Source organism: Physeter macrocephalus, chromosome 8 (genome assembly GCF_002837175.3).
Source record: "Physeter macrocephalus isolate SW-GA chromosome 8, ASM283717v5, whole genome shotgun sequence".
NCBI classification, from domain to species: Eukaryota; Metazoa; Chordata; class Mammalia; order Artiodactyla; family Physeteridae; genus Physeter; species Physeter macrocephalus.
The window spans coordinates 9,786,781-9,812,176 of NC_041221.1; the positions used below are offsets into that span (position 1 = coordinate 9,786,781).

Consider the following 25,396-nt stretch of genomic DNA (forward strand, 5'->3'; position numbering starts at 1 on the left):
ACAGTGAGAGGCCCGCGTACCACAAAAAAAAAAAAAAAAAAAAAAAAAGAGGTGGAGCCTAAGTATCCTCCACTCAATGTGGGCTCCAACTGCTTCTAACAAATAGAAAAAAGCAGAAGTAACCATGTGAGACTTCTAAGACTAGGTCATAAAAGGCTTATCCCTTGCTTAATTTTTGGATCACTTGCTCTGGGGACAATCAGCTACCATGTCAAGAAGACACTCAAGCAGCCCTCTGGAGAGGCCCATATGGTGAGGAACTGAGGCCAGCAGCCAAGTGCCCCATGAACAAACTTCAAAGATCCACCCCTATTCAAGCCTTTAGACAACTGTGACCCAAGCTAACGTGATGACTACAACCTCATGAGCCACAAACCAGCTAATCAGTTCCCAAATTCCTGATTCATCACAACATGAAATAATACATGTTTCTTGTTTTTAAGCTAAGTTCCAAGAGATCTGTTACACAGCAATAGATACCTAATACAAAGACATAGCATCTTTAAGTAACAATAGCTACCTACATGACAGGAGCACATGTAGCACTGTACATGGAACAAGGTATAGCAATATTACAATTAGGAGAAAAGTATGAAGACAGAACATGTCAAATGAAAATGGGAAACAGGACAACAGCAGACAAAACAAGAAGAAAGGATCTTAAAATGCCTTGAAGTATATTTTTGGTGTTGGAACTGGACGACAAAATAAGAGTTATGGTGGGGATCTGAGCAAAATAGAGCTTTCCCTCTAAGTTACAGATTCAGAGAGGTATAAGTGCCAAGTCCAACTCAGAGCAGATTAGAGAAGTTTTAATAACAAAGGAGATTTTCCAAAAATAAGTTTGTTGGCATTTTACGTTTGACTCCTGATGATGTATATCGATCAAAAAAATAATAATAATAAAGCCTCCAAATTCCCAAAGATTTCTAATTTCTAAATATGGACAGAAACTATAAAAGTGTAGATAGATGGTATTTTTAAAGATATACTTTTCTTACCTCTTTTTTAGGCTTAATTTCTTTCTTTCTCTTTCGTCTCCTTTTTGGAGGCGATAAATTCTCAGTAGACATTTCGTCCTCTGAACTACTACGAAACCGAGTAATTCGTCGACGGGATGACGTTCGTAAAGGAGGCTGCAGATTGATGCCTGCGTCAGCCGTCCAATCAGAATATCTAGATGAAGAGCCACTAGAGAGGAAAACAGTTTCAGTCGTACAGAACCAGAATCGAAGCCCTAAGAGTAAATTCATCCTACAACCTTAAGAGAGGAGAGACAACAAGGAGGAAAGAAAAGATCCTGGGAAGATTCGACTGCCCTCCCTATCAATGCATACTGAAATGACCAAAGACCATGAGAAGGAGAAAAATCTTCACTGACACTGGAAATTAGGAAAGGATATAAGCCTGAGAAATTTTTTGTAAGTATAATTTGGATGAGACCTCATAGAAGACAACATCTAGAGCCAACTAATGATACCCTCTCCAAAAGTGAAGTGTAGCTACGAAAGCAGGAGAGACTGTGCAGAAGAGCAGCACGCCCCCTAAACCGCAGGAGGCTCCAAAATGGGACTAGAAATTGTAACTGGAATGACAAACCATCAGTGAGTGACTACACTGAGAGCCACAAGGAAAGCACAGAACAGAAAGCTCTAAGTGGACAAAGCTTCTTGCCAAGAGGGGGACTCTCCCTGATATGAGAAAGGATCCCAGAGTGGGCCTAGTCCTAGCCTACCCTGGAGCAAAAGCAGAGTCAAATAGGAAACTAGAAAACTAGCCCCTGGCCCACTCCCAGCTTTAGCAAACACAGAAAAGGATAAAAATCCTCTACTGGGGCCATCATTGTCCAACCACATACCTCTCAGGCTTGATAAAACACACAGTTCCAAAAGCTATTTATTACAAATATTATTTTTGTATTATATTTTGTTATAAAAAGAGCTGTTTTAAAAATCTTAAGAGCATCTGCTTTGTAAAATAAAATTCAAGAAAAGTTGAATTAAAAGATAGTGAATATAGAGACAGGAAGGACAGTGGTGGTCGCCCAGGGGTGGGTGGGGTGGAGTGGCGAACTGCTGTTTAGTAGGTACACAGTCTCGGTTTTGCAAGACGAAATGAGTTCTGGAGATCGGGTGCACAACACTGCGAATATACTTAACACTACTGAACTGTACAATTAAAAACAGTTAAGATGGTGAATTTTATGTTCTGTATATTTCACCACAATTAAAATGAAGTTAACAAACAAAAACAAGGGTAGACAAGTGCTCTAGCAACCTCTCCAGCTCCTAAGCATAACGGAATAAAAGAAGACAAGAAAGGAAGCCAGGAGTATGGTATGGTGGTCTGTAAAGCACAGTATCAATGGAAATCAAAATAATCTGAGTCATATTTAGAAGGGAGACTTTTCTAGACTTGGTGATGGAAATGTTATGAAAGAGAATGATGTCCAGGTTTCTGGCTGGAGCATCTGCCAGGACAAAGTTGACATTTACCAAGACAAGAAACAGATGTTAACATCTTAGACCCATGAAATTTGGATACCAAAACTAAACAAAAGGTAATACGTATGATAAAATAAAGTTTATACTTGAAGGCAGGACCAGGAAAATTAAACATAAAATTCTCTCTGTGTCCACTTGGGCCTCCTCCCTCCCTCATGTGCAGTGGGCATCGGCATTACACATTAACCAGAGCTGCTCAAAGACGGGAGTGCCTGCTCGACAGTAACGATCAATTTTTTTCTTTCTTCTGACGTTAGCAATTTAACTTCTTAAAAGAATAACATTCTTTCCCAGCTCTGTAGGGGGTCATAGTACTCGGTGCTCGCTTTGTAAAAGTTTACCTGGACTATGTATCCTTGGTGAACTTTATAGAAAATAGCAGTATGTCATCCTGATGTACCATCATTTGTCTTGAAAATGTACATGACCGTGCCTTCAGCTTCTAACAGGTGGAACAGTTCTCAGAGCTTCCTGAGAATTTGCTTCCCGGTTATAATCCTCAGTTTGGCTTGAATAAAATTCCCTTTTTTTTTCTTCTTGATAGTTAATTGAACTTTCATCAACGTATGCAATAACTAGTAATAAATTTAACGGTGATTTTACCACACAGACGTTGTATACTCCTCTTTATAAACGTAGCCCAAGACTAAACTGATGTTTTGAGTACACATATTTACACTCTTGGCTCAAATGTTTTATAGTCAAAAAAAAAAATACCCAAAATATTTTCTATGGAAACAGCTGTTAATCCAGCTTTCTTCTCCTTTTAAATGTATTAAAAACTCAATGTTAGTTGTTCCACAGTTGGAAGCTGTTACACCTTGAATGCCATTCAAGTATGATTCCATTCAACGTCATGACTAAAATGCTTAGACGATTAAAACGAGTAAAAACAGGTACCTTGAACTTTCACTGTCACTTTCACTTCTTCTATCACTTTTCCATTCTTCCTCTTCAGAAGAACAAGAACCTTCACTTTGATCACAGGAAGTCTCCTAATTTTGTGAGGGGGAGAAAAAATAAAAATCTTGATCTCTGAGATTAAATAACACAAGGCAAGAGAAACCACACAGTCATTCTAATCATCTCAGGAGTAAGTATGATAACCGGGTAATAAAATAGGTAAACGTAAAACAAAAAGCAAGTGTCTTTACTACATCCTTTTTCTTATCAAAGAATTAGGCAACAGAAAATATTTGTGAGACTTAACATTCCTACTATTAACAAAAGAAATTGATTCAAGAGGCCATTCTCTGAGCAAAGTTAATAAGTCAATGTAAATGTTCTCAGTGTTTTGGACGCAAGCCACTGTAATAGGTGGTTAGCGGTATCTCAATTTACTTTCAATTCTCTAATGACATACGATGTTGAGCACCTTTTCATGTGCTTATCTGCCATCTGTGTATCTTCTTTAACGAAGTCCCTGTTAGAGCTTCTGTCGATTTTTAAATTGGGTTGTGTTCTTATTGAGTTTTAAGAAGACAAGTCCTGGGCTTCCCTGGTGGTGCAGTGGTTAAGAATCTGCCTGCCAATGCAAGGGACACGGGTTCGAGCCCTGGCCTGGGAAGATCCCACATGCCGCAGAGCAACTAAGCCCATGCGCCACAACTACTGAACCTGAGCTCTAGAGACCGCAGGCCACAACTACTGAGCCCATGTGCTACAACTACTGAAGCCTGCACGCCTAGAGCCCATGCTCCACAACAAGAGAAGCCACGACAATGAGAAGCCCGCGCACCGCAACGAAGAGTAGCCCCTGCTCACCGCAACTAGAGAAAGCCCGCGCACAGCAACAAAGAACAAACACAGCCAAAAATAATTAATTAATTAATTAATTAATTTTAAAAAAAGACTTCCTGGTCCTTTTCTCAAAAAAAAAATTAAAAAAAAAAAAGAATACAAGTTATACCACCTAGAGGGGTGGGATGGGGGGATGGGATAGGGAGGGTGGGAGGGAGACGCAAGAGAGAGGAGATATGGGGATATATGTATATGTATAGCTGATTCACTTTGTTATAAAGCAGAAACTAACACACCATTGTAAAGCAATTATACTCCAATAAAGATGTTAAAAAAATTTTTTTTAATAAAAAAAAAAAGAATACAAGTCCTTTAACAGACATGAGTTTTACAAGTATTTTCTTCCAGTCCATGGCTTGTCTTTTCATTCTCTTAACAGTACCTTTCAGGCTTTTCTATTTGTCAAGTTTTTCTTTCATGGATCATGCTATTGGAATTGTATCTAAAAAGTGATCATCACACCCAAGGTCACCTAGATTTTTTTATATGTTATCTTTTAGAAATTTTATAATTTTGTGTTTTACATTAAGTTTATGATATATTTTGAGTTAATTTTTGTGAAAAGACTGTGTCTAGATTTTTTTTTTTTTTTTTGCATGTGGATATCCAGTTGTTCCACACCACTTGTTGAAAAGACAACACTCCATTGAGTTGTCTTTGTTCCTCCATCAAACACTAGTTGAGTATATCTGTATTGGTCTACTTCTGGGTTCCTTATTCTATTCCATTGATCTATTTGTCTATTTTTTCACCAGTACGACACTGTCTTGAAAACTGGAGATTTATACTAAGTCTTAATGTCAGGTAGTATCTGTCAGCCCTGCACCTCTGTTGTTCTTCAGTATTGTTAGCTATTCTGGGTCATTTTTTTCCTCCAAACAAACTTCAGAATCTCTTTGCCAATATCCACAAAATAAACTTGCTGGGATTTTGACTGGAACTGTGTTGAATCTATAGATGAAGTTGGGAAGAAATAATATCTTAAAAAGATGTGAAGCATAGGAACTCTCTTTCACTGTTCATCAGAATACAAAATGTAACACAACCACTTGGATAATAGTTGGGCAGTTTCTTACAGAGCTAAATATAGACTTATCATAGAGGAAAATTAAACTCATATTACTAGAAAGTAGTCAATGTGAAAAGGCCACATACTGTTTGATCCAACTATATGACATTCTAGAAAAGTCAAAACTATGGAAACAGTAAAAAGATCAGTGGTTGCCCGTAGCTCAGGAAGAGGGAGGGAGTGATGATTACGTACAGCAGAGGGGGGTTTAGGACAGTGGAACTATTCTGTATGATACTATTACGGTAGATACATAACATTACGCATTTGTCTAAACCCATACAACACAGAGTGATCCCTAACGTAAACTACAGGATTTAGTTAATGATAATGTATAAAATTGGTTCATCAGTTGTAGCAAACGTACCACACTAAATCAAGATGTTATTAGTAGGAAACATTTAGGGAAACAGTATATGGGAACTCACTGTACTTACTGTGTAATTTTTTTTAAACCTGAAACACGGAAGTCTTTAAAGGAAGAGAGGGAAACAAGCAGCTAATTCCCACAACCCTAATAGCTGCCATCTACTTTAAATTCTGGTCTTGGATACTAAGCAGGTTACTTTTAAATTGAGATACAACCTCTTCCTATAACAGCTACTTACATTAAGTGAATCATAAATGGATAATGAAAATGCCATGGAGAAACAAAACTAAAAAGTTGGAATTGCAAGGAAATAGCTATTTTGTTTACTTCATTTGAGTAGGCAAAATGCAAAGTAAACATATTCTTAAAAAATGTTCCTTAAAATGTGAGCCCAATGCTATTCAAGGAGTACAGATTCCTAGGCCAGCCACACTAGATCTACTCAACAGGAGTCTGCTTTTTATGCTCAAAATAGACTTCTAAAAAATCACAGTAATAAAATAAACTCTTAAAATCTACTACCTGGAAACCATGCAATCTGGGAAAAAGTTTTAAATGTTTTATCTGCATTAACTCTCAAAATACTTCTGTAAACAGAGGCAGGGTTAAGATAAAGCTAATGAAACTTAAGTTTCAGAGGCTTTCAATTTAACTTGCCTACCAAGGCCCTGTGTCTATCTGTAACTTTGAATTCTTTTTCTAAAGAACGTCCCTAAAATTATACAAGATTCAAACCCCACAAATCTTGAATCCGTCTTGCCAATGAGTTTTGTATTATCTCAAGTCACTACCTGCCCACTACTCCCTTTTCATATATAGAGAAACCCAAGGCTAAGAAATGTAAAGAAATACACCTGGGGTCACAGAAGAGTAAGTATAAGAAATGGAATCAGAAACCAGGCCAACTCTAAAACCCATACTTTTTCTACTATCAGTGCTTTCCAAACCAAAGCACAATGGAACCAACATACACATATAACCAACATACACAACAAACTCCACCCATCTGCAACACTCAGGAGAATGAATTCATACCACTGTAGGAGGTAAACTACCATAACACAAAATTATGACTTACCTTAAAAGGTCAAGTGGATTTAACATTCTACATTATACTTGTGTTAATTTAAAAGTTCCCCATTAATTGCAAATAAACCAAATTAAGACATAAAATCATAAGATTAATACTACTGATCTAAAAATTAAAACTCAATCTATAATCATTCCTGATTTTTCAGAAACACTTAAGAAAACAAGAATTGGTTAATATTTCCCTAGCGTAATATATACGTATACTGTAGAAACCTAAAACAAAGCATCTTACTTATTGTGAAAATAGCAGACACATTTCCACTGACAACAGGAATATGGTCCACTATCTCCACTAGTATTCAACAATGTACTGCAAGTATTAAACACTGCAATTTGACAAGAAAAATCAATCAAACGTATAAAAATTAGAAGAGAAGTAGTAAAACTGAATACTGTATAAATGAGAGTGTACCTGGAAAACTTCACAGAATCCAATGATAATTTAACTCAAAAATACAGTAATGTAGCAGGGTGGAAAAAATTAAAACTTGAAGGGGGAAAAAGGCCAAAAACACGATAGAAAAATGGCCAAAAGACATGACACACAATGCACAAAGATGAGAAAGACTCTAAATATATAAAAATATGTTCAACTTCACATATAAGAGAAATGTAAACTACACTGTAAATAAACCAAAGACAAAAGGACAAATATTGTGATTCCACTTACATGAGGTAGCTAAAATAGGCAAATTCATAGAGACAGAAAGTATAAGAGAGGTTACCAGGGGCTGGGAAGAGAAGGAAATGGGGAGTTCTTGTTTAATGAGTACAGAGCTGCTGTTTGGGATGATGAAAAAGTGCTAGAAATGAAGAGTAGTGATGGTTGCATACATCCGTAAATCCAGTTAATGCCACTGAACTGTATACTTAAAAACAGCTAATGGTAAATTTCATGTTACATATAATATTCTATCACATAAAAGAATAGCCAAAACATATAAAAAATAAAACTAAGATACCATCTCTTGCCAATTAAATTGGCAAAAATTAGAAAGTGTAACACACTCTGTTGGTAAACAGTAAGAAAACAGACACTCTCCTACGCCACAGGGAGGAAAGCAAGTTGGAATTCTCCTTTATGAGGAATTTTTATCAGCATCTCATAAGATGCAAACGTGTTTATCTTTTGGCCCAGCAATCCCATTTCAAGGAATGTACCCCCCCCCAATAACATCTCCATCATTAGACAAATACATACATCTACAAGATTATTCATTGTAGCATTATTTAAAATGAAAACGCTGTAAACATCCTAAATGCCCATAACCAGAGAGTGGTTAAATAAACTCTGTTACAATCAGATAACTTAAATATGATGCAACTCTTTAAAAATAAATAAATAAGGAAGGCATTTATGAACTGATACGAAGTGATTTTAAGAATATTTTAAGTGAAAAAACCCAAGTGCAAAAGAGTATCTGTAGTATGTGACATTTTGTGTACAAAATAATATACACGTATCTAATTGAGTATATAGGGGAAAGAGAAAAAAAACACAGGAAAGATATGCCAGAAACTAGTGAAGATGGATGGGAACATTTATCACAATTACCCCAAATCATTAAAGGTTAAAACATGCTCAATACATATAAAGAAGAAGAAAATAAATAAGAAAGGTCTTACACAAAATCATTTAAGTGAACGGTTAGCAGCTAACGTTACTGGATTATCAGGCAGTGTTTTAAACACTTTACATGGTTAACTAAATGAATTCTCACAACACCTCTGAGGGACACATCATTAATTACTTTTACAGATATAGGCAGAGGCACAAAAGTTTAACCAACTTGTCGAAGTAGAAGAATTTGGATTTAAATTCAAACCCTATGTTTGACTACTACCCTAATGCTTTATAGAGGAATTCAAATAAATTGTTCATCCTTATGTAACATTTCAATCCTCAAAACATTACTGATTAGAAAATACTAACATTCTAATATTAACCTTTAAAAACTCTTTACAGGGCCTCCCTGGTGGCGCAGTGGTTGCGCGTCCGCCTGCCGATGCAGGGGAACCGGGTTCGCGCCCCGGTATGGGAGGATCCCACATGCCGCGGAGCGGCTGGGCCCGTGAGCCACGGCCGCTGAGCCTGCGCGAGCCTGCGCGTCCGGAGCCTGTGCTCCGCAACGGGAGAGGCCACAACAGAGGAAGGCCCGCATACCACAAAAAAAAAAAAAACAAAACAAAACAAAAAAAAAACTCTTTACAGAAATACTGGTTTCCCCCAAAAAAATCAAAAAGAAGAACAGTAACTTACATATGATTATTGTAAGTCAAGAAAAGGGTTAAGACAAAGACTTCTTAGATATGAAGGCAAAAGCACAAGCAACTAAGGAAAAAACAAACTAGACTTCATCAAAATGTAAAACTTTTGTGCTTCAGCGGAAACGAGCAAAGAAGTGAAAAGACAAGGATTTGTATCCAGAATGTATAAAGAACCCTTATAGCAATAAAAAAGACAACCAAACTGAAAAATGGGCCAGAGATTTGCATAGATATTTCTCCAAAGACATACAAGTGGAAAACAGCACTCGAAAATATGTTCAACATCATTAGTCATGAGGGGAATGTAATCAAAACCACAGTGAGATACCGTTTCACATCCACCAGGACAACTGAAATCAAAAGGACAGAACATAACAAGTGTGGACAAGGATGTGGAGAAACTGGAAACTTCATACATTACTGACTGGGAATATAAAATAATACAGCCACTTTGGAAAACAGTCTGGCAATTCCTCAAAAGGTTAAAATACAGTTACCGTATGACCCAGAACACTGACTCATAGATATAAACCTAAATGAATTGAAAACTTATGGCCAAACAAAACCCTGTACATTAATGCTGATAAGGAGCAACATCCATAACAATCAAAAAATAGAAATAAGGGCTTCCCTGGTGGCGCAGCGGTTGAGAGTCCGCCTGCCGATGCAGGGGACGCGGGTTCGTGCCCCGGTCCGGGAAGATCCCACATGCCGCCGAGCGGCTGGGCCCGTGAGCCATGGCCGCTGAGCCTGCGCGTCCGGAGCCTGCGCTCCACAACGGGAGAGGCCACAGCAGTGAGAGGCCCGCGTACCGAAAAAAACAACAACAACAAAAAAAGTAGAAATAATACAAATGTCCACCAGCTGATGAGTGGGTAAACAAACTGTGTTCTATTCATATAATGGAATATTGGGCAATGAAAAAGAATGAAGTATTCATCCATGCTATACATGGAATCAGCCTAGAACATTACATAGTAAGTGAAAAAAGCCAGTCACAAGATCATACTGTATGCTTCCATTAAATGAAATGTCCAGAATACAAAAATCCACGGGGATAGAAAGATTAGTGGTTGCCAGGGGCTTGGGTGGAGTGGGAATGGGAAGTACTTGCAAATGGGTACAGGGTTTCTTTTTAGGTGATTAAAATATTTTGAAATTAAATAGTGGTGGTGATGGTACAATTTTGTTAATATACTAAAACCACTGGATTGTACACTTATATGGTACAACAAAGCTGTTCAAAATTGTCAGAGAAATTCAAAATGCGAAATTTCATCTTAATCTCTAGAGAATACTTTCACAAAATTTCAAGGTAGATTCAAAGTAAAGAATTAAGACAAATTATTCAAGATTATTTTATATATTTTAAAGTTATGAAGCTCACATGTCTTACGGAGCTTGAAGATTCATTTCCAGAAGACAACTCAAGCCGTCCAAGATTTCTTCTACCATAATTTGGATATTTACGCCTACATGTCCTCTGCCTAGACTGTGACATCAAAGCCACGGAATCAGACTGAAACACAAACATGCAGATGAAAATCAACACTTAAATAAGTACAATCTTCAATAAAGTATTTCGCATTCTATCCAATCCCAAAAGGATTTAAGGCAAAAATAATAATAATAATAGTTCAAAAAATAAAATATTCTTTAATGGGTATTTTTGCCACATACTGTTAACCAAGATTGGTTTTTGTTACTTTTAAGATATTTAGAGGACATGGCTAAATTTAGGCACATTAGATCATCATTTTCCAAACTAAACCATAAGTTAATTGGCTTACCATAAATTAGATAATAATAACTATAATCCAAAAAAGAAATCACTTTAAAATATATATCTTAGAAGTGAAAATATATATTCATATATTATAATGCAGTAACCAACCTTAAGGAATATCTCACTGTGTGAATACATAGGTATAGAGAAATATCTGAAATGATCCTCAAATATCAATCCTAGTTATTTCCAGGTTTTAACTTTTTGGATGATTTGTTGTCAGTACTTTTCAGTTGTGCTTGAATTTTTTAAATATCTTTTTTTTTTAATTAAAACAAAATAATTAAATAACCTTTTAAAATCAGCCAAATAAAATAGCTAGACTGAAACGGTGGGGGGGACGGCACATGCTATCCCTCCAACACCAAAGTCACGTATGCGAGATCACTCAGTGAAAGTACACATTCCCAGAACTGATATACAAATCAATTTTCACGTTAGTGCCATCTGTTTTGATAATCATTGGGATGTTTTATCATTTCAACATATCCTGGCTGATTTTAATACAACTCTTCTTTCCTTAATTTGTCAGCACTTTTTTTGTTAAAGCAAAAACTCCTATTAATGAATTTCATGACTAATAATATGTAAATCAGATGGACCAAAACTACCACTAAGAAGAACAAGAAAATCTGTCAAAATATATTTTTTTTAAAAAAACGGTTTGAGCGCCCTATATACCTAACAAGGCTATGAAGATTCACAGGACCAATACACGAAAAAGGATACAAGCAATGAAAAAGAACCCTAGAATTTCCCTCTGGAAGAGGAAGCTGAAAGGTTTAGCAGGTAAGCAAAAATTGACAGACTAAACTCTTGAGTTATGCTAACAAAAATTGCAATTCGGAGTCTCCGATGTATAGGCAAACACCTCAAGCTTCAGCTGTTAGTCCAAAGGGCTATAATCTAGACCTACAGGTAAACTACAGATAAACAATAATCCCAAGGAACTAAAAGCCCATCCTTGTCTGGGTTAAGGTAATACAGGCTTGAGAGTGGCCCTAGTAGCCTACCAGAAGCAAATTAAAATCTTCTCTGGAGAAGAAATGCCATCCTAGGCTTCAAACCACCTCTAACATCTAACATTCAATCAAAAACACAGGCAACAAAGAAAATGTGACTGTAAAAAAATGAGAAAAAAATCAACACAGAATGCAAACAGATTAACAGGGGAACAAGATACTGAAATAATGAAATTACCAGAAATGGGTTTTTTAAATAACCAGGGCTGATTTTCAAAGAATTAAAATAATGAGAACTTCAGCAGAAAACTGAAAACTCTGGAAAATTCTGAACAGAAAAATACAATAACTAAAACTAAGAACACGAGGTTATTAGCAGGATACACACAGCTGAAGAGAACTAACTAAATGGAATATATTCGGTCAGAAAAAAATTCAGAACAGCAAGAAACAGCGTAAAAACAAAAAAGACAGAAAATAGGGCTTCCCTGGTGGCGCCGTGGTTAAGAATCCGCCTGCCAATACAGGGGACACGGCTTTGAGCCCTGGTCCAGGAAGATCCCACGTGCCATGGAGCAACTAAGGCCCGTGCGCCACAACTACTGAGCCTGTGCTCTAGAGCCCGCGAGCCACAACTACTGAGCCCGTGTGCCACAACTACTGAAGCCCGCGCGCCTAGAGCCTGTGCTCTGCAACAAGAGAGCCATTGCAAGGAGAGGCCCGTGCACCGCAACGAAGAGTAGCCCCCGCTCACCGCAACTAGAGAAAGCAGCGCACAGCAACAAAGAACCAAAGCAGCCAAAAATAAACAAATTTATTTTTTTTAAAAAAGGCAAAATAAAAGGGAAAGACAGGAAGTAAAGGATAAAAACGTACTATGCAAACACTAGCCAAAAGAAAGCTAGCACAGCTACATTCATATACAAGAATTTGAAGAATAAAGCATTACTAGAGATAAGTTCATACTGGTAAAAGGTTCAATTCAGAAGGAAAAAGGGAAATTCTAAATATGTACACACCAAATAACATAGCTTCAAACCACACAAAGCAAAGTAAGTAGAAACAAAGAAATCTACAATCATAGTGAGACTTCAATACTTATCTCACTATAAGCAAGAGTGCAATCGTTTTGAAACCACATGTGGCATTAACTACTAAAGTTGAATATACACATATCCTATGCTCCAATCATTTCACTCCAGTGCATATACTCAAAAGAAATACATAGACGGATACCAAGAAATATGTACAAAATGTTGAAAGCAATATTGTTCCTAACATACTATTCCTAATTCATATTCCTAATATGAAAACCCAAACGTTCTTTAAGAATAGATTAAACAGCAACATTCTCATTAAGGGAATACTATCCAACAGTGAAAACAAATGAACTTCAACTACTCACAACAAAGATAAATCTCACAAGGGCAAATGCAAGCCAGATACAAAAGATTACATATACATACTGTATGATTCCATTTAGATCAGTGTTTCTTATCCTTTTTTTTTACACTACCACTACCCTACAGGAAACTTGACTTTCTCCTAATTTGCTGCCTCGAACTGTAATACCACAGACATACATACAGTACATAAACACTTACGTAGTGTATCTGTACTCTGTACATAAACAGATTAAGTATAAGGCTTAGCCTTCTTATCTAATACAGGGTTTAAAATAGATAATATTTTTTTTTTTTTTTTTTTTTGCGGTACGCGGGCCTCCCTCTGTTGTGGCCTCTCCCGTTGCGGAGCACAGGCTCCGGACGCGCAGGCCCAGCGACCATGGCTCACGGGCCCAGCCGCTCCGCGGCACGTGGGATCCTCCCAGACCGGGGCGCGAACCCGGTTCCCCTGCATCGGCAGGCGGACGCGCAACCACTGCGCCACCAGGGAAGCCCCAGTAGATAATATTTTTAAGACAAAAGCTAAATTGAAATTTTTAAAGCTCTCTGCATTTAACTTTATAACTTTCTTGAATAACTTTTGATGTAATTTAATTACACAGATTGTAATTTATCAAATTACATATCCAAATTAGAAATTTCTGAATACATAATAGCACAGTAATCAAATTTTTAAAAATCTTTCAAAACAGGCTTCCCTGGTGGCACAGTGGTTAAGAGTCTGCCTGCCGACGCAGGGGACACGGGTTCATGCCCCGGTCCGGGAAGATCCCACATGCTGTGGAGCGGCTAGGCCCATGAGCCATGGCCACTAAGCCTGCGTGTCCGGAGCCTGTGCTCTGCAACGGGAGAGGCCTCAACAGTGAGAGGCCCGCATACCTCAAAAAAAAAAAAAAAAAAAAATCTTTCAAAACTTTTCCAGCAAAAATAAAACAAATGAAAAACTTTCTTAAAAATTTTAGTAAATTTAACTTTGAAGGTTTTTTATCATGAGAAAATATCCTAACTATAGCTGAAGATACACAGTCAACATTGTTTTCTTTTCAGTACTTGACATAATAGATTTGAATTATTTTTAAATTAAATAATAAGATAGAAACTATTTTTATTTAATTCTCAAAGCCCAAGTCATAAACAAAAAAACCATGCATCAAGGCAGTTAATGTGGCAAACAGGCATGCACAGGCCATTTCTCACAATATGGCTACAAAACTGAATGATCAATTGAGAGAATATCTTGCAAACACAACCATTTTCACCATAGTTTTGTAGCACTGATCGTGCATACATTTTGTGTAAATTCCATTAACTTGTTAATGCTTCACATATGATGGTCAAGAAGTTAAACACTAAGGAATAAGATTTTCTCAGGTAGGGTTGGGTTTTGTCGCAAACCACTGTGACATCTAAGATTTTTTTTATAAATGCATGATTTGGCAACCATCAGAAACAGACAAAGCTAACCAGCATCTTTAGAAGTCAAACAGTTGGTTACCTGCAGGAGAAAGGAGAGTAGTGACTGGGAATGGATACAAAATGCTTTTGATGGGCTGGCAATGTTCTAGTGGTTATTAGACAATAACATTTTTTTTTAGGCCGTGCCGTGAGGCATGTGGGATCTTAGTTCCCAGGCCAGAGATCAAACCCGTGCCACCTGCACTGGGAGCTCAGGGTCTTAACCACTGGACCGCCAGGGAAATCCCAACAATAATTTTCTAGAATCCTTCATCACTGTTAGGCATTAGGCTACTTCCCACAAGTTTCAAGCCACTATTCCTAACACCTGTACAACTTTATGTCTGCTATTTTAAATCCCAAACAGAAGACTAATATTACTAATATTCTCATTGATCAAAAAGAAAACTATAAATTTCAGTTTAATTTCTAATTTGTTTATTCCTAAGGAAATGGAATTTAGGTTACCTTTTGCGAAAGATGGAGAGTCTTCCTCTTTCTTCCAATTACATAAAGATTTCTTTCTTCTTCACCTTTCTCTATTCTGAAGTCTTCCAACTTCCTACAAATTTAAGTACCCAGTTATATTAGTTGCTGATAAATAAAGGATATATAGAGAAAAAAACTAATCAATACGATTCTGGGAATCATAACTTAAATATTTTAATTAATACAGAAAATTCCTAAAGTTATAACAAAACTTAAGGCAAACTACACTTCTCTAGAAATTTAATATAACCAAAATCTCAGAGGCAGCTAGGAGGGCCTATTTTTCATATTTAACACAGAAATATTCATTCATTTATATTTTGATTGGCCCTATGAGGACCAACTCAAACAGAATCTCTCATGTTAGCTACTCAAAATGTACCTATGATTTTCCAAGATTGCAAATCCATTCTCTAAAGGATTCTACTGTATCACTCAGCATCTCCTTCATAAAAACGCAAGTGTATTTTAGAATAGAGTTCTAGAAAGAGCTATGCTCTTCTTTGGGAAAATTATACTGCAGCAGCTAGCTGACTCACAAAATCCATTCTTCTTTCTTCCTTAGAAGCAAAATCTCGATTTTCATCTAGGCTCTTTGCTGCTCTAAATAGAGACTGTATTACCTTGCCTCCTCTGTAGCTAAGTATGGCCATATGAGGACATTCTGGTCAATGAGTTATGAGGAGACATGTCATGTGGGACCATTAAGTCTGCTTAAATGAAATTCCTTCAACTAGAAATGTCCTTTTTGCTGCCTCCTGCCTTCTCTTCCTTCTTCTGGCCTAAATCTCAACCTCTATCACAGATGCAATATGTGATAGCTATTATAAAGTCCAGCTGTCTTGGACCTTGAGGTGACCTTAAGACTGGAAGCCACACTCTTAAGATGGATATCAGAAATAGAGGAGCCCGAGTCCCTGATTAACTGGGGAACCATGATTATAGCCTTAAACTACTTCCAGTCTTCCTTTATGTTAAGAAAATAAATGCTCGTTTAAGGAACTATTCTTCAGGACTTTGACTCCTGATACCTATTTGCTTCCCTTGATTTTGACAACAAAAAGTATCCTAAAATGACACTTTCAGTTCTGATGACCATGCAACTCAGACATAATTTTAAGGCTTAATTATAGAATGCTGCATACACGACAGTGATTTTCTGTATTTCTCATCCTAATTCCAGATTTTGCTTTTCACTAGTTTATCGTATACTTATAAACATCCTTAAATTCACTGTATGAAATGTAAGTATTATCCAATATTACTCTACCAAGCAACTGACTCTTCTGGCTAAACACATGAAAACTTTTACAAAATTATCTTCAAGGTATTAGTTATTATGAGACACAAACATGACAGAATACTGAAACATTTTAGATATCAATGAAAAACAGTATTTGCTGCCTCCATTCTGATAACTTGAAAATCAGTACATTACAATTCAGTACAAGGAAAACCCTACGATCCACACTATACTTATGAAATATCATTTCTCACTAAAAGAAAATAGGGCCGCCTAAGAGAAAAGACTAATCCTAAGTCTAGGTCAAGAAATTTACAAGAAGAACCTAGAACAACCTGCCATGCCTGACAGCAAAGATGCGACGCAAGGCTACTACATCATTTCAAAAGGACTCAAGGGCTTCCCTGGTGGCGCAGTGGTTGAGAGTCCGCCTGCTGATACAGGGGACACGGGTTCGTGCCCCGGTCTGGGAAGATCCCACATGCCGCGGCGCGGCTGGGCCCGTGAGCCATGGCCGCTGAGCCTGCGCGTCCGGAGCCTGTGCTCCGCAACGGAGAGGCTACAACAGTGAGAGGCCCGCGTACCACCAAAAAAAAAAAAAAAAAAAAGAAGGACTCAGGAGCCAACTTGAAGAAGCTCCTCCTGGCCAGAGATTAAAAAAAATTTAAACATTAATAAGGACATTAGAAATAAGCTAAATCACAGCAGTGTAATTAATACAGTGAAAAACACAAACACACAAATTGGCCACTGCAGAATATAAAGGAATAAATCTTTATTTTGACGTTAAATAAAGCAAAATGAGGAGGCAGCTATCCTGTTTTTTATACACAAACTTGTTTTTTATATACAAACTTTACTACTGGATAATCAAATAGTAGATGTGGGTAAATTTTTATTTGGAAGTATCCAAGATAATAAAGACTTCAGAGCTGAAATATCACTATTTTATAATCCCTAATGAATTAATGAACCTGGGCAGTGAGTATCAGTTCCTGCTAGCATCACACACAAAAAAAAGAAAAGAAATAAAGAAAAAGATATTATGTGCTTTCTGATGGAATTTTACCACGTATGAAATAGTCTTGCAAAAAACTAAAAATATGACATTTGGAACAACTGTAAATTTAAACACTGGCTATTTGGTTCTACTGAGGAATTGTTTGTTTTTTAAGATATAACAATGGCATTATAGTTATATTTTAAGACAATTCCTTATCCTTAGAAATTACATACTGACATACTTTTAGACAAAATGATATTATGTCTGGAATATCTTTCAAAATAATACTGAAGGGAGAACAGGGGGGTGTTTGTATAGATGAAACAAGACTGGTTATGGAGTTAGAGAACAATTTTGACATTTTCCTACCACAATTAAAATACATCCCAACCCATTACTAAAATATATGTATATGATTATTTATACCACTAATGATTAAAATATGTGTAAATAACCACACAGATATATTCTCACAGATATAAGCGATATTAATAGATATCCTAAAACAAACCTAAATATGCCTAGTGGTACCTCTGGCACAACCACTCTTCGCTTCCAAGCCTGCAGGTCACGCTCTGTAGCCATCTGACTACGTGGAGCATTCTGGTGCATCTGACGAACACCTTCCACTTGTCCACTACGACGCAGACCAATATTTGGAGGGGACTGGATATCTAAGCTTAGTCTTCTAAAACCTAGGGAAAAATTGTCAAGAATGATTACAAAACAAACTTCAATCTATCCTACTAAGATACAAACCAAGAAAAAAAAAGATCTACTGAAAAAATTTTGGAACAAAGAATCTTAATGTGACTGAGATCAAAATGTAGGCTACATGGGGCCTTCCCTGGTGGCTCAGTGGGTTAAGAATCCGCCTGCCAGTGCAGGGGACACGGGTTCAAGCCCTGGTGCGTACAAGCATTTTCTATAATAATGTTATATTTGCAGTCCTAAAAACCTCGCCTTCCTCAAAACTGCAAACTAAAAACACATCTTTCTGGAAAAATTAGCACTGCAGATAGATGCCTCAAACTGTGGTGGCTTTATAATAAGAGCTCTAACAACAAACATTATTTGTGACCTAAAGAGATAATCTAAGCCACTCAAGCAGGCAAGCTGCCAGAGCCCATTATTTAAAATTCACAAAAATGCAAAGTGGGGAAATGCTGGCAGCACCTGAACTGGAGCTAGGAGAGTGGGTAACAGGGCAATGCAGACCACATCAAGCCCTGAGCCTATGCAGAGCTGATCAGGTAGACACAGGAGGCAGGGCAACCTCCCAAGAGCTGGAAGTCACAAAGGATGGAGACCACCTGGGGGGATGTGGAGGGAATCCCAGGCAAAGTACTCGTTTTCTTGAACCACAGGGTGAAGGGGATCCTGCTACTAATGCAACAAAGAAAACTGGGGGCTATATCCTTTCCTACGGGAGACTATTAAATTTTACTCCAAATACGCCAGCTCTCCTTGCTTAGGGTAAAACTCAAATACGAGTGAACAAACCTCTGCATTCTTCTATGTACAACATTCTGTTCACCAATCAAATGTGAACCAATTTGCCCTGCACAACATCTTATACTCCATCTATTAAAAATGACATTAAATGCCCCTGCTATTAATCCAAAATTTATATTAAAATATATTGATGTTTAAGAAACACTTTTTGAGAACTAGAAATAAATTCTAAATTTTTTTTTTTTTTTGGCTGCACTGGGTCTTTGTTGCTGTGCACGGGCTTTCTCTAGCTGCAGCAAGTGGGGGCTGCTCTTCATTGCGGTGGGCAGACTTCTCATTGCCGTGGCTTCTCTTGTTGCGGAGCTCGGGCTCTAGGCACATGGGCTTCAGTAGTTGTGGCACATGGGCTCTGTAGTTATGGCTGGTGGGCTACAGAGCACAGGCTCAGTAGTTGTGGCGCACGGGCTTAGCTGCTCTGTGGCATGTGGGATCTTCCCGGACCAGGGCTCGAACCCATGTCCCCTATGTTGGCAGGCAGATTCTTAACCATTGTGCCACCAGGGAAGCCCTAAATTCTAAATTTGACTGCCCAAGTCATAGTATTATTCTCCAACAATTTGAAGAAAATATATGTTATGTATCACAACATTACTTGTAATAGCAAGCATGAAAAATAACTTAAGTGGCCATAAACAGATTAATTACAAAGACTGGTTATTCCACACAGTGGAGTACTATGAAGCTATAAAAAGGAATGAAGATGAGCTCTGTGAATGGAAAGAGAGTGATTTCTAGAATATGCTGTTAAGGGAAAAAAGCAAGGTGCAGAAAAATGCATACATATCTTGTGCCTCTTGCTCTGAGGCACTGAGAAGAACACAGCAACTATGCAGTATTCTTACCTAAAATGTTTAACCTAAATCCAATTATGAGATAATCAGACAAATTCAAATTGAGGGAAATTCTGTGAAACAACAGGCCTGAACTCTTCAAAAGTACCAGTGCCATGAGGGAACTGTTCTAAATTAAAAGAGACACAATAATTAAGCACATGGACCAAGGCTTGATCAAACCCTAAAATTTTAAAAAGCCATGAAGGACAATTTTGGGACAAGTGGGGAAATGTGAAGATTGTACATCAGAGAGCAGTATTGTATAGTCTGTACACTGTGTAGTATTGTAAAGTCTGTAGACTGTGATCATCGTATTATGATCATATAAAAGATGTTCCAGTTCTTGGAAGATACAGAATGAAGCCTAAGGGATAAAGTGCACGTCTTACTCTAAAATTTAGAAAAAAAACATACCAGAGAGAGAGAAATTCTTTCAAGTGTATAAGAGACCCATACAAGACTGTTAATAGCATTTCTGTTTGAGATTAGCAAAATCTCAAAACTACCCAAAAGCCCATCAAGAGAATGAATTAATAAAATCATATATACAACAGAGTACACAATAGTCAAAATTAATCCAATGCAACAACTGAGCAATCTTAAAAATACAGCACTATGTGAAAAAGATTAAGTCCCTTTATAAACCTTTTATAAACCTTTATAAACCTTTTGATAAAGTGAACCTTTATAAACCTTTGGATAAAGTTTAAAAACAAATACTTTTTATTTATACATTCAAGAGTGTCAAATCTATTTTTTAAAAGGCGAAGAAACAACATGAGATTCAGAATAGTTGTTATCTTGGGATAGGGAAACAGGACAGGACCACATAAAAAGATGTAGATTGTTATCATGATTTAAAACAAATAAAAGAGGAGCATGTGTAAACGAACAATAAGAGTATGTCAAGAACAAAGTTTTGATAGACCCAATTCTGTGCTGCTAGAATCCAAAACAGTTAAATATATAAAAGAAGTAAAACTTAAAGTATAAGGCACTAATTTTAAAGTCATATTTTAAAGAGAAAAAAATGAAACTTGTAGACCTAACAGTCGCTGCAAATAAAAATCTAAAGCACTGCAAGTTCCCTGGCAGTCCAGTGACTACGACTCCCTACTTTCATTGCCGAGGGCCTGGGTTCGATCCCCCGTTGGGGAACTACACAAGCCGGGATTTCCTGATGGCACAGTGGTTAAGAATCCACCTGCTAATGCAGGGGACATGGGTTCGATCCCTGGTCCGGGAAGATCCCACATGCCACAGAGCAACTAAGCCCGTGCGCCACAACTACTGAGCCCACGTGCCACAACTACTGAAGCCCACGTGCCTAGAGCCTGTGCTCCACAAGAGAAGTCACCACAATGAGAAGCCCGCGCACCACAACGAAGAGCAGTCCCCACTCACCGCAACTAGAGAAAGCCTGCGCACAGCAATGAAGACCCAACGCAGCCAAAAAGAAATTAAAAACAAACAAGGGCTTCCCTGGTGGCGCAGTGGTTGGGAGTCCGCCTGCCGATGCAGGGGACGCGGGTTCGTGCCCCGGTCTGGGAAGATCCCACATGCCGCGGAGTGTCTGGGCCCGTGAGCCATGGCCGCTGAGCCTGCGCGTCCGGAGCCTGTGCCCCGCAACGGGAGAGGCCACAGCGGTGAGAGGCCCGCGTACCGCAAAAAAAAAAAAAAAGATCCCACAAGCCATGCAGCCAAAATAAAAAACAAGTAATAATAAAAAAAAAATCTAAAGCCCAGTTACGAGGCAGATTAGATGAAAGGAAGATCAAGAGTGAAGGGGCAGAAAGCGCTGAAGAAACTGTTCGGAACACAGCACTGAGCAATGAAGGGACAGGAAATTTTATAGCATTTTACAGCCTCTCAAATCTTCTCTTATCTTCCACAAGGTTTTAGCTTTTCCAGAGTGAGTTTTCAGTTGCATAACAATCACCCATCTCTTCTAGATTATTTCCACTAATATAATTATTACTACGTTCCAATATCAAGTACTTTGCCCTGAAAACTCACTTCAAGCTTTCTGATTCAGTAAGAAACATTAGGGCTCTACTCAATTCAGTTTTTTAAGGATTATAAAGGAAAGGAAACCTAGTGTTTCCTTTAGAAAACACTTTGTTCTTTACTCGTATTTATTTAATGTAATTTTGTAAATACTCTTATTCTATTTTATTTTTTTTATTTTTTTTTTATTTATTTATTTTTTTGGTGGTACGCGGGCCTCTCACTGCTGTGGCCTCTCCCACTGCGGAGCACAGCCTCCGGACGCGCAGGCTCAGCGGCCATGGCTCACGGGCCCAGACACTCCGCGGCATGTGGGATCTTCCCGGACCGGGGCACGAACCCGCGTCCCCTGCGTCGGCAGGTGGACTCTCAACCACTGCGCCACCAGGGAAGCCCAATACTCTTATTTTAGAGCAAAAAGATTTCAATAGCCTTTCACAGTACTTGAAATTCAAATGTCCATTTGTTAGTCCATCAACCTTACACCTAATAAAGCTACCTCCAGACTACTACTCAAGTTGTAAGCGTACATTGCTTAAGGTTTTTTACACTGCATGTAGGGGACAATGACTTCATTTATTCTTCAATTTCAATCCAGCCATATTAAGGCAAAATATTTCTCATATATTTATTACCTCTTCGGGGTGTTTCTTCCCCATTTGAAAGTCCACTTGGAACAGCATCCTGACCTGCTCCCATCCTCTGATCTTGCTGCTGCTGCAACTGTCTTATCATTCCATCAAGAACACTGGACTCTGGGCTTCCTTCACCATTGTCATTGGTTTGCAGGCTTATAATTTGTTCAATTACCTCTCCATCACCTGCAAATTCAATGAATGAATATGAAATCATAATACATATGAATAGGAAAAAACTTTCAATAGGCTACAATTAAGATTACATTAGCAATTGTCAGAATTCTTGTTTTTCAAAAATAATCAATTAAAGATATCCTTTATATTCATAACTAATTAGGTCACAGAAAAAATTCAAAACAAACTTTAGGGTACTAAGTACCACAAAAACCTCAACAGAGGTTCTGAAATCCCTAGAAGTGAGCACCTGGAAACACATGAGTGAAAGTGAAAGTTTTGTTTTTCTGTTTCACATAAATGCCCCTCACTTATACAAGTATTTCATTAAAATCTTATTTCCCAAGGTCTCTCTGGCTATAACAACCAACAATGTGTGATTTCTGATGTAGAGAAAAGCAGTGGCATTTCTTTGACTTATGAAATAAAAAAGAGTATGTAACACACCTTTTAGGCCTTCAACAAATGACCACTCCCAACCCCAGCTCTCTCCCACCCCAAATACGCACAGTTGAGGGAGGCAGCTTCCACATGCCTCTCCCACCAAAGCTTAAGTCACTCCTTCAAATAGGCTTTAAGCATAGCCATAATCCTTCACGTACAAAATTATATATTTTTAAGTGTCTTTGCTTCTTTATTTTTCAAATAATACATTTTCAGAGATATTTAATAGGTTCAGTTAGTGTTAATGGATAAAAAGTGTTAGATGGTTGTGGGGTCTTGAAATTTACCTAAACATTGACATTTTCATGCAAACAACTCGTTACATATCCTCCCATCATAAAACGCATCTTCTTTGAACATAATATATAACATGGACCACCACCCCACCAGCTTATAAGCAGAACCTTAACAATTTGAAATTAATAGGGTATTAGGCAAAAAGAACGCAAAGATATACTTGCATCCATAGTAACACATCAGAAACTGAAAAATGTCATATACTATTTCAGGGGGAAAAATACTTCTATCCTTCTATCCTACTAATCTACTTTTAGATCCCTTAAATCTTATTGATAACATCTCCATTTTACTGTGGAAATCAATGAAGAGTTTAGAAGAGCTAAACAAAAACCACGGAAATTTTCTGATCACTGTCAAAAAATGAACTAAGACAGCAAGAAGTGGAGCCCTAATCTAAAAAGATAACAAGGGACTTCCTTGGTGGCACAGTGGTTTTAGAATCTGCCTGCCAATGCAGGGGACACGGGGTCGAGCCCTGGTCTGGGAAGATCCCACATGCCATGGAGCAACTAAGCCCGTGCACCACAACTACTGAGCCTGCGCTCTAAAGCCCACGAGCCACAACTCCTGAGCCCACGTGCCAGAACTACTGAAGCCCATGCGCCTAGAGCCCATGCTCTGCAACGAGAAGCCATTGCAATGAGAAGTCCTCGCACCACAACAAAGAGTAGCCCCCGCTTGCCACAACTAGAGAAAGCCCGCACGCAGCAGCGAAGACCCAACACAGCCAAACATAAATAAATAAAATAAATAAATTTATATATAAAAAAATTTCGTAAAAGGATAAAAAGACTTTAGTTAGAACTAGGAATAACATAATATCCCTAAGAGCACAACATGGAACCAAAGGGAAAACAGCAGAAAAGGAGACTTCTAATCCTCTCCCCTCCCCAAAAAACCCTCTGTAACTTTTCTTTCACAGCACTGAACTTAAATGTAACTTGGGAAATATCAAGAATGATACTTGTTTCTACTTGGCATAATGCAGTCACCATTCAAATACTAAAGAAGGGTTCTACACATAAAGGCTTAAGTACTACAGTGCCCTTCCACTATAAGCAACTACAACACTGGAAAAAATATATATGAAAGAAGGGCTTTCAGATATTGGATAACAGCACAGGACTGTGATCCCTGAGAGAAGACAATGGAGCCCAGTCTTTTGATTGCTCCAGGTAACAGCCTGGAGGCAATCTCCAGACTACAGAACAAGGGGAGGGAACCCAAGTACCATGCAGAGGTCACAATGAGTTGAGAAACAGAGGTCAGAGTTTGAGAGCAGGGGAAAGACTAAAATATGCAGGGCTGAATATCAGGAAGGACTGGATTGCACAGAAAGCTCAGAGGTACACAATGAGAAATCGATTCTTTGGCTAAATAATATGTGCACACATTGGTTAAAACTCCACCATGCTGGGGAATAAAACATGAAAAAGCCAAGCCATTTTTTAAAGCCAAAAAATTGCCAGAACTCTCACAGGGCTGGCAATAGTACATGTTCCCACTAACCAGAATAGAGACTTCAGACACAAACAAGAACTGTTTTAAGCATATTTCCAATTTTAACACTCAGAATATTTAAAGATGTGTGTTCAAAGCAGTGGAGAATACAATGACCACTAGTAGTTTGGTGCCACGGCCTTGATTTGTTCTAAAGTACCAAATGTTTCACCCACCACTGCTTCTTCATCAGTGCAAATGTCAAAGGTAAATGATAGTTCCATGTTATTATGAAGATAGTCATAACCTCGAAGACCCCATAAAAGGTCATGGATAAAACCATGGGTCTGCAAACTACACACTGACAATTTAGGCCCTAGAACAACCATTAAAAATAAGTAAGACTGGGCTTCCCTGGTGGCGCAGTGGCTGGGAGTCCGCCTGCCAATGCAGGGGACGCGGGTTCGTGCCCCGGTCCGGGAAGATCCCGCATGCCGCGGAGCGGCTAGGCCCGCGAACCATGGCCGCTGAGCCTGCGCGTCCGGAGCCTGTGCTCCGCAACGGGAGAGGCCACAACAGTGAGAGGCCCACGTACCGC

At 38.2% G+C, this 25,396-nt stretch overlaps 1 protein-coding gene across 4 annotated transcripts in view; it reads right to left on the reverse strand.

The window, feature by feature from the left end:
- The window catches only part of BRWD1 (bromodomain and WD repeat domain containing 1), a 131,377-nt gene that overhangs the window by 47,323 nt on the left and 58,658 nt on the right, over positions 1–25,396 (reverse strand). For 3 of the 4 annotated variants that reach the window (XM_024120255.3, XM_024120252.3, XM_055086412.1), the window contains 6 exons: positions 22,438–22,623; positions 17,959–18,142; positions 15,181–15,274; positions 10,491–10,622; positions 3,405–3,499; positions 1,002–1,191 (listed from right to left, as the gene is read on the reverse strand). In XM_024120255.3, the coding sequence (XP_023976023.1) occupies positions 1,002–1,191; positions 3,405–3,499; positions 10,491–10,622; positions 15,181–15,274; positions 17,959–18,142; positions 22,438–22,623 (881 nt within the window). The remainder of the gene's footprint in view (positions 1–1,001; positions 1,192–3,404; positions 3,500–10,490; positions 10,623–15,180; positions 15,275–17,958; positions 18,143–22,437; positions 22,624–25,396) is intronic. The other variant, XM_055086411.1, reaches the window with a different exon arrangement.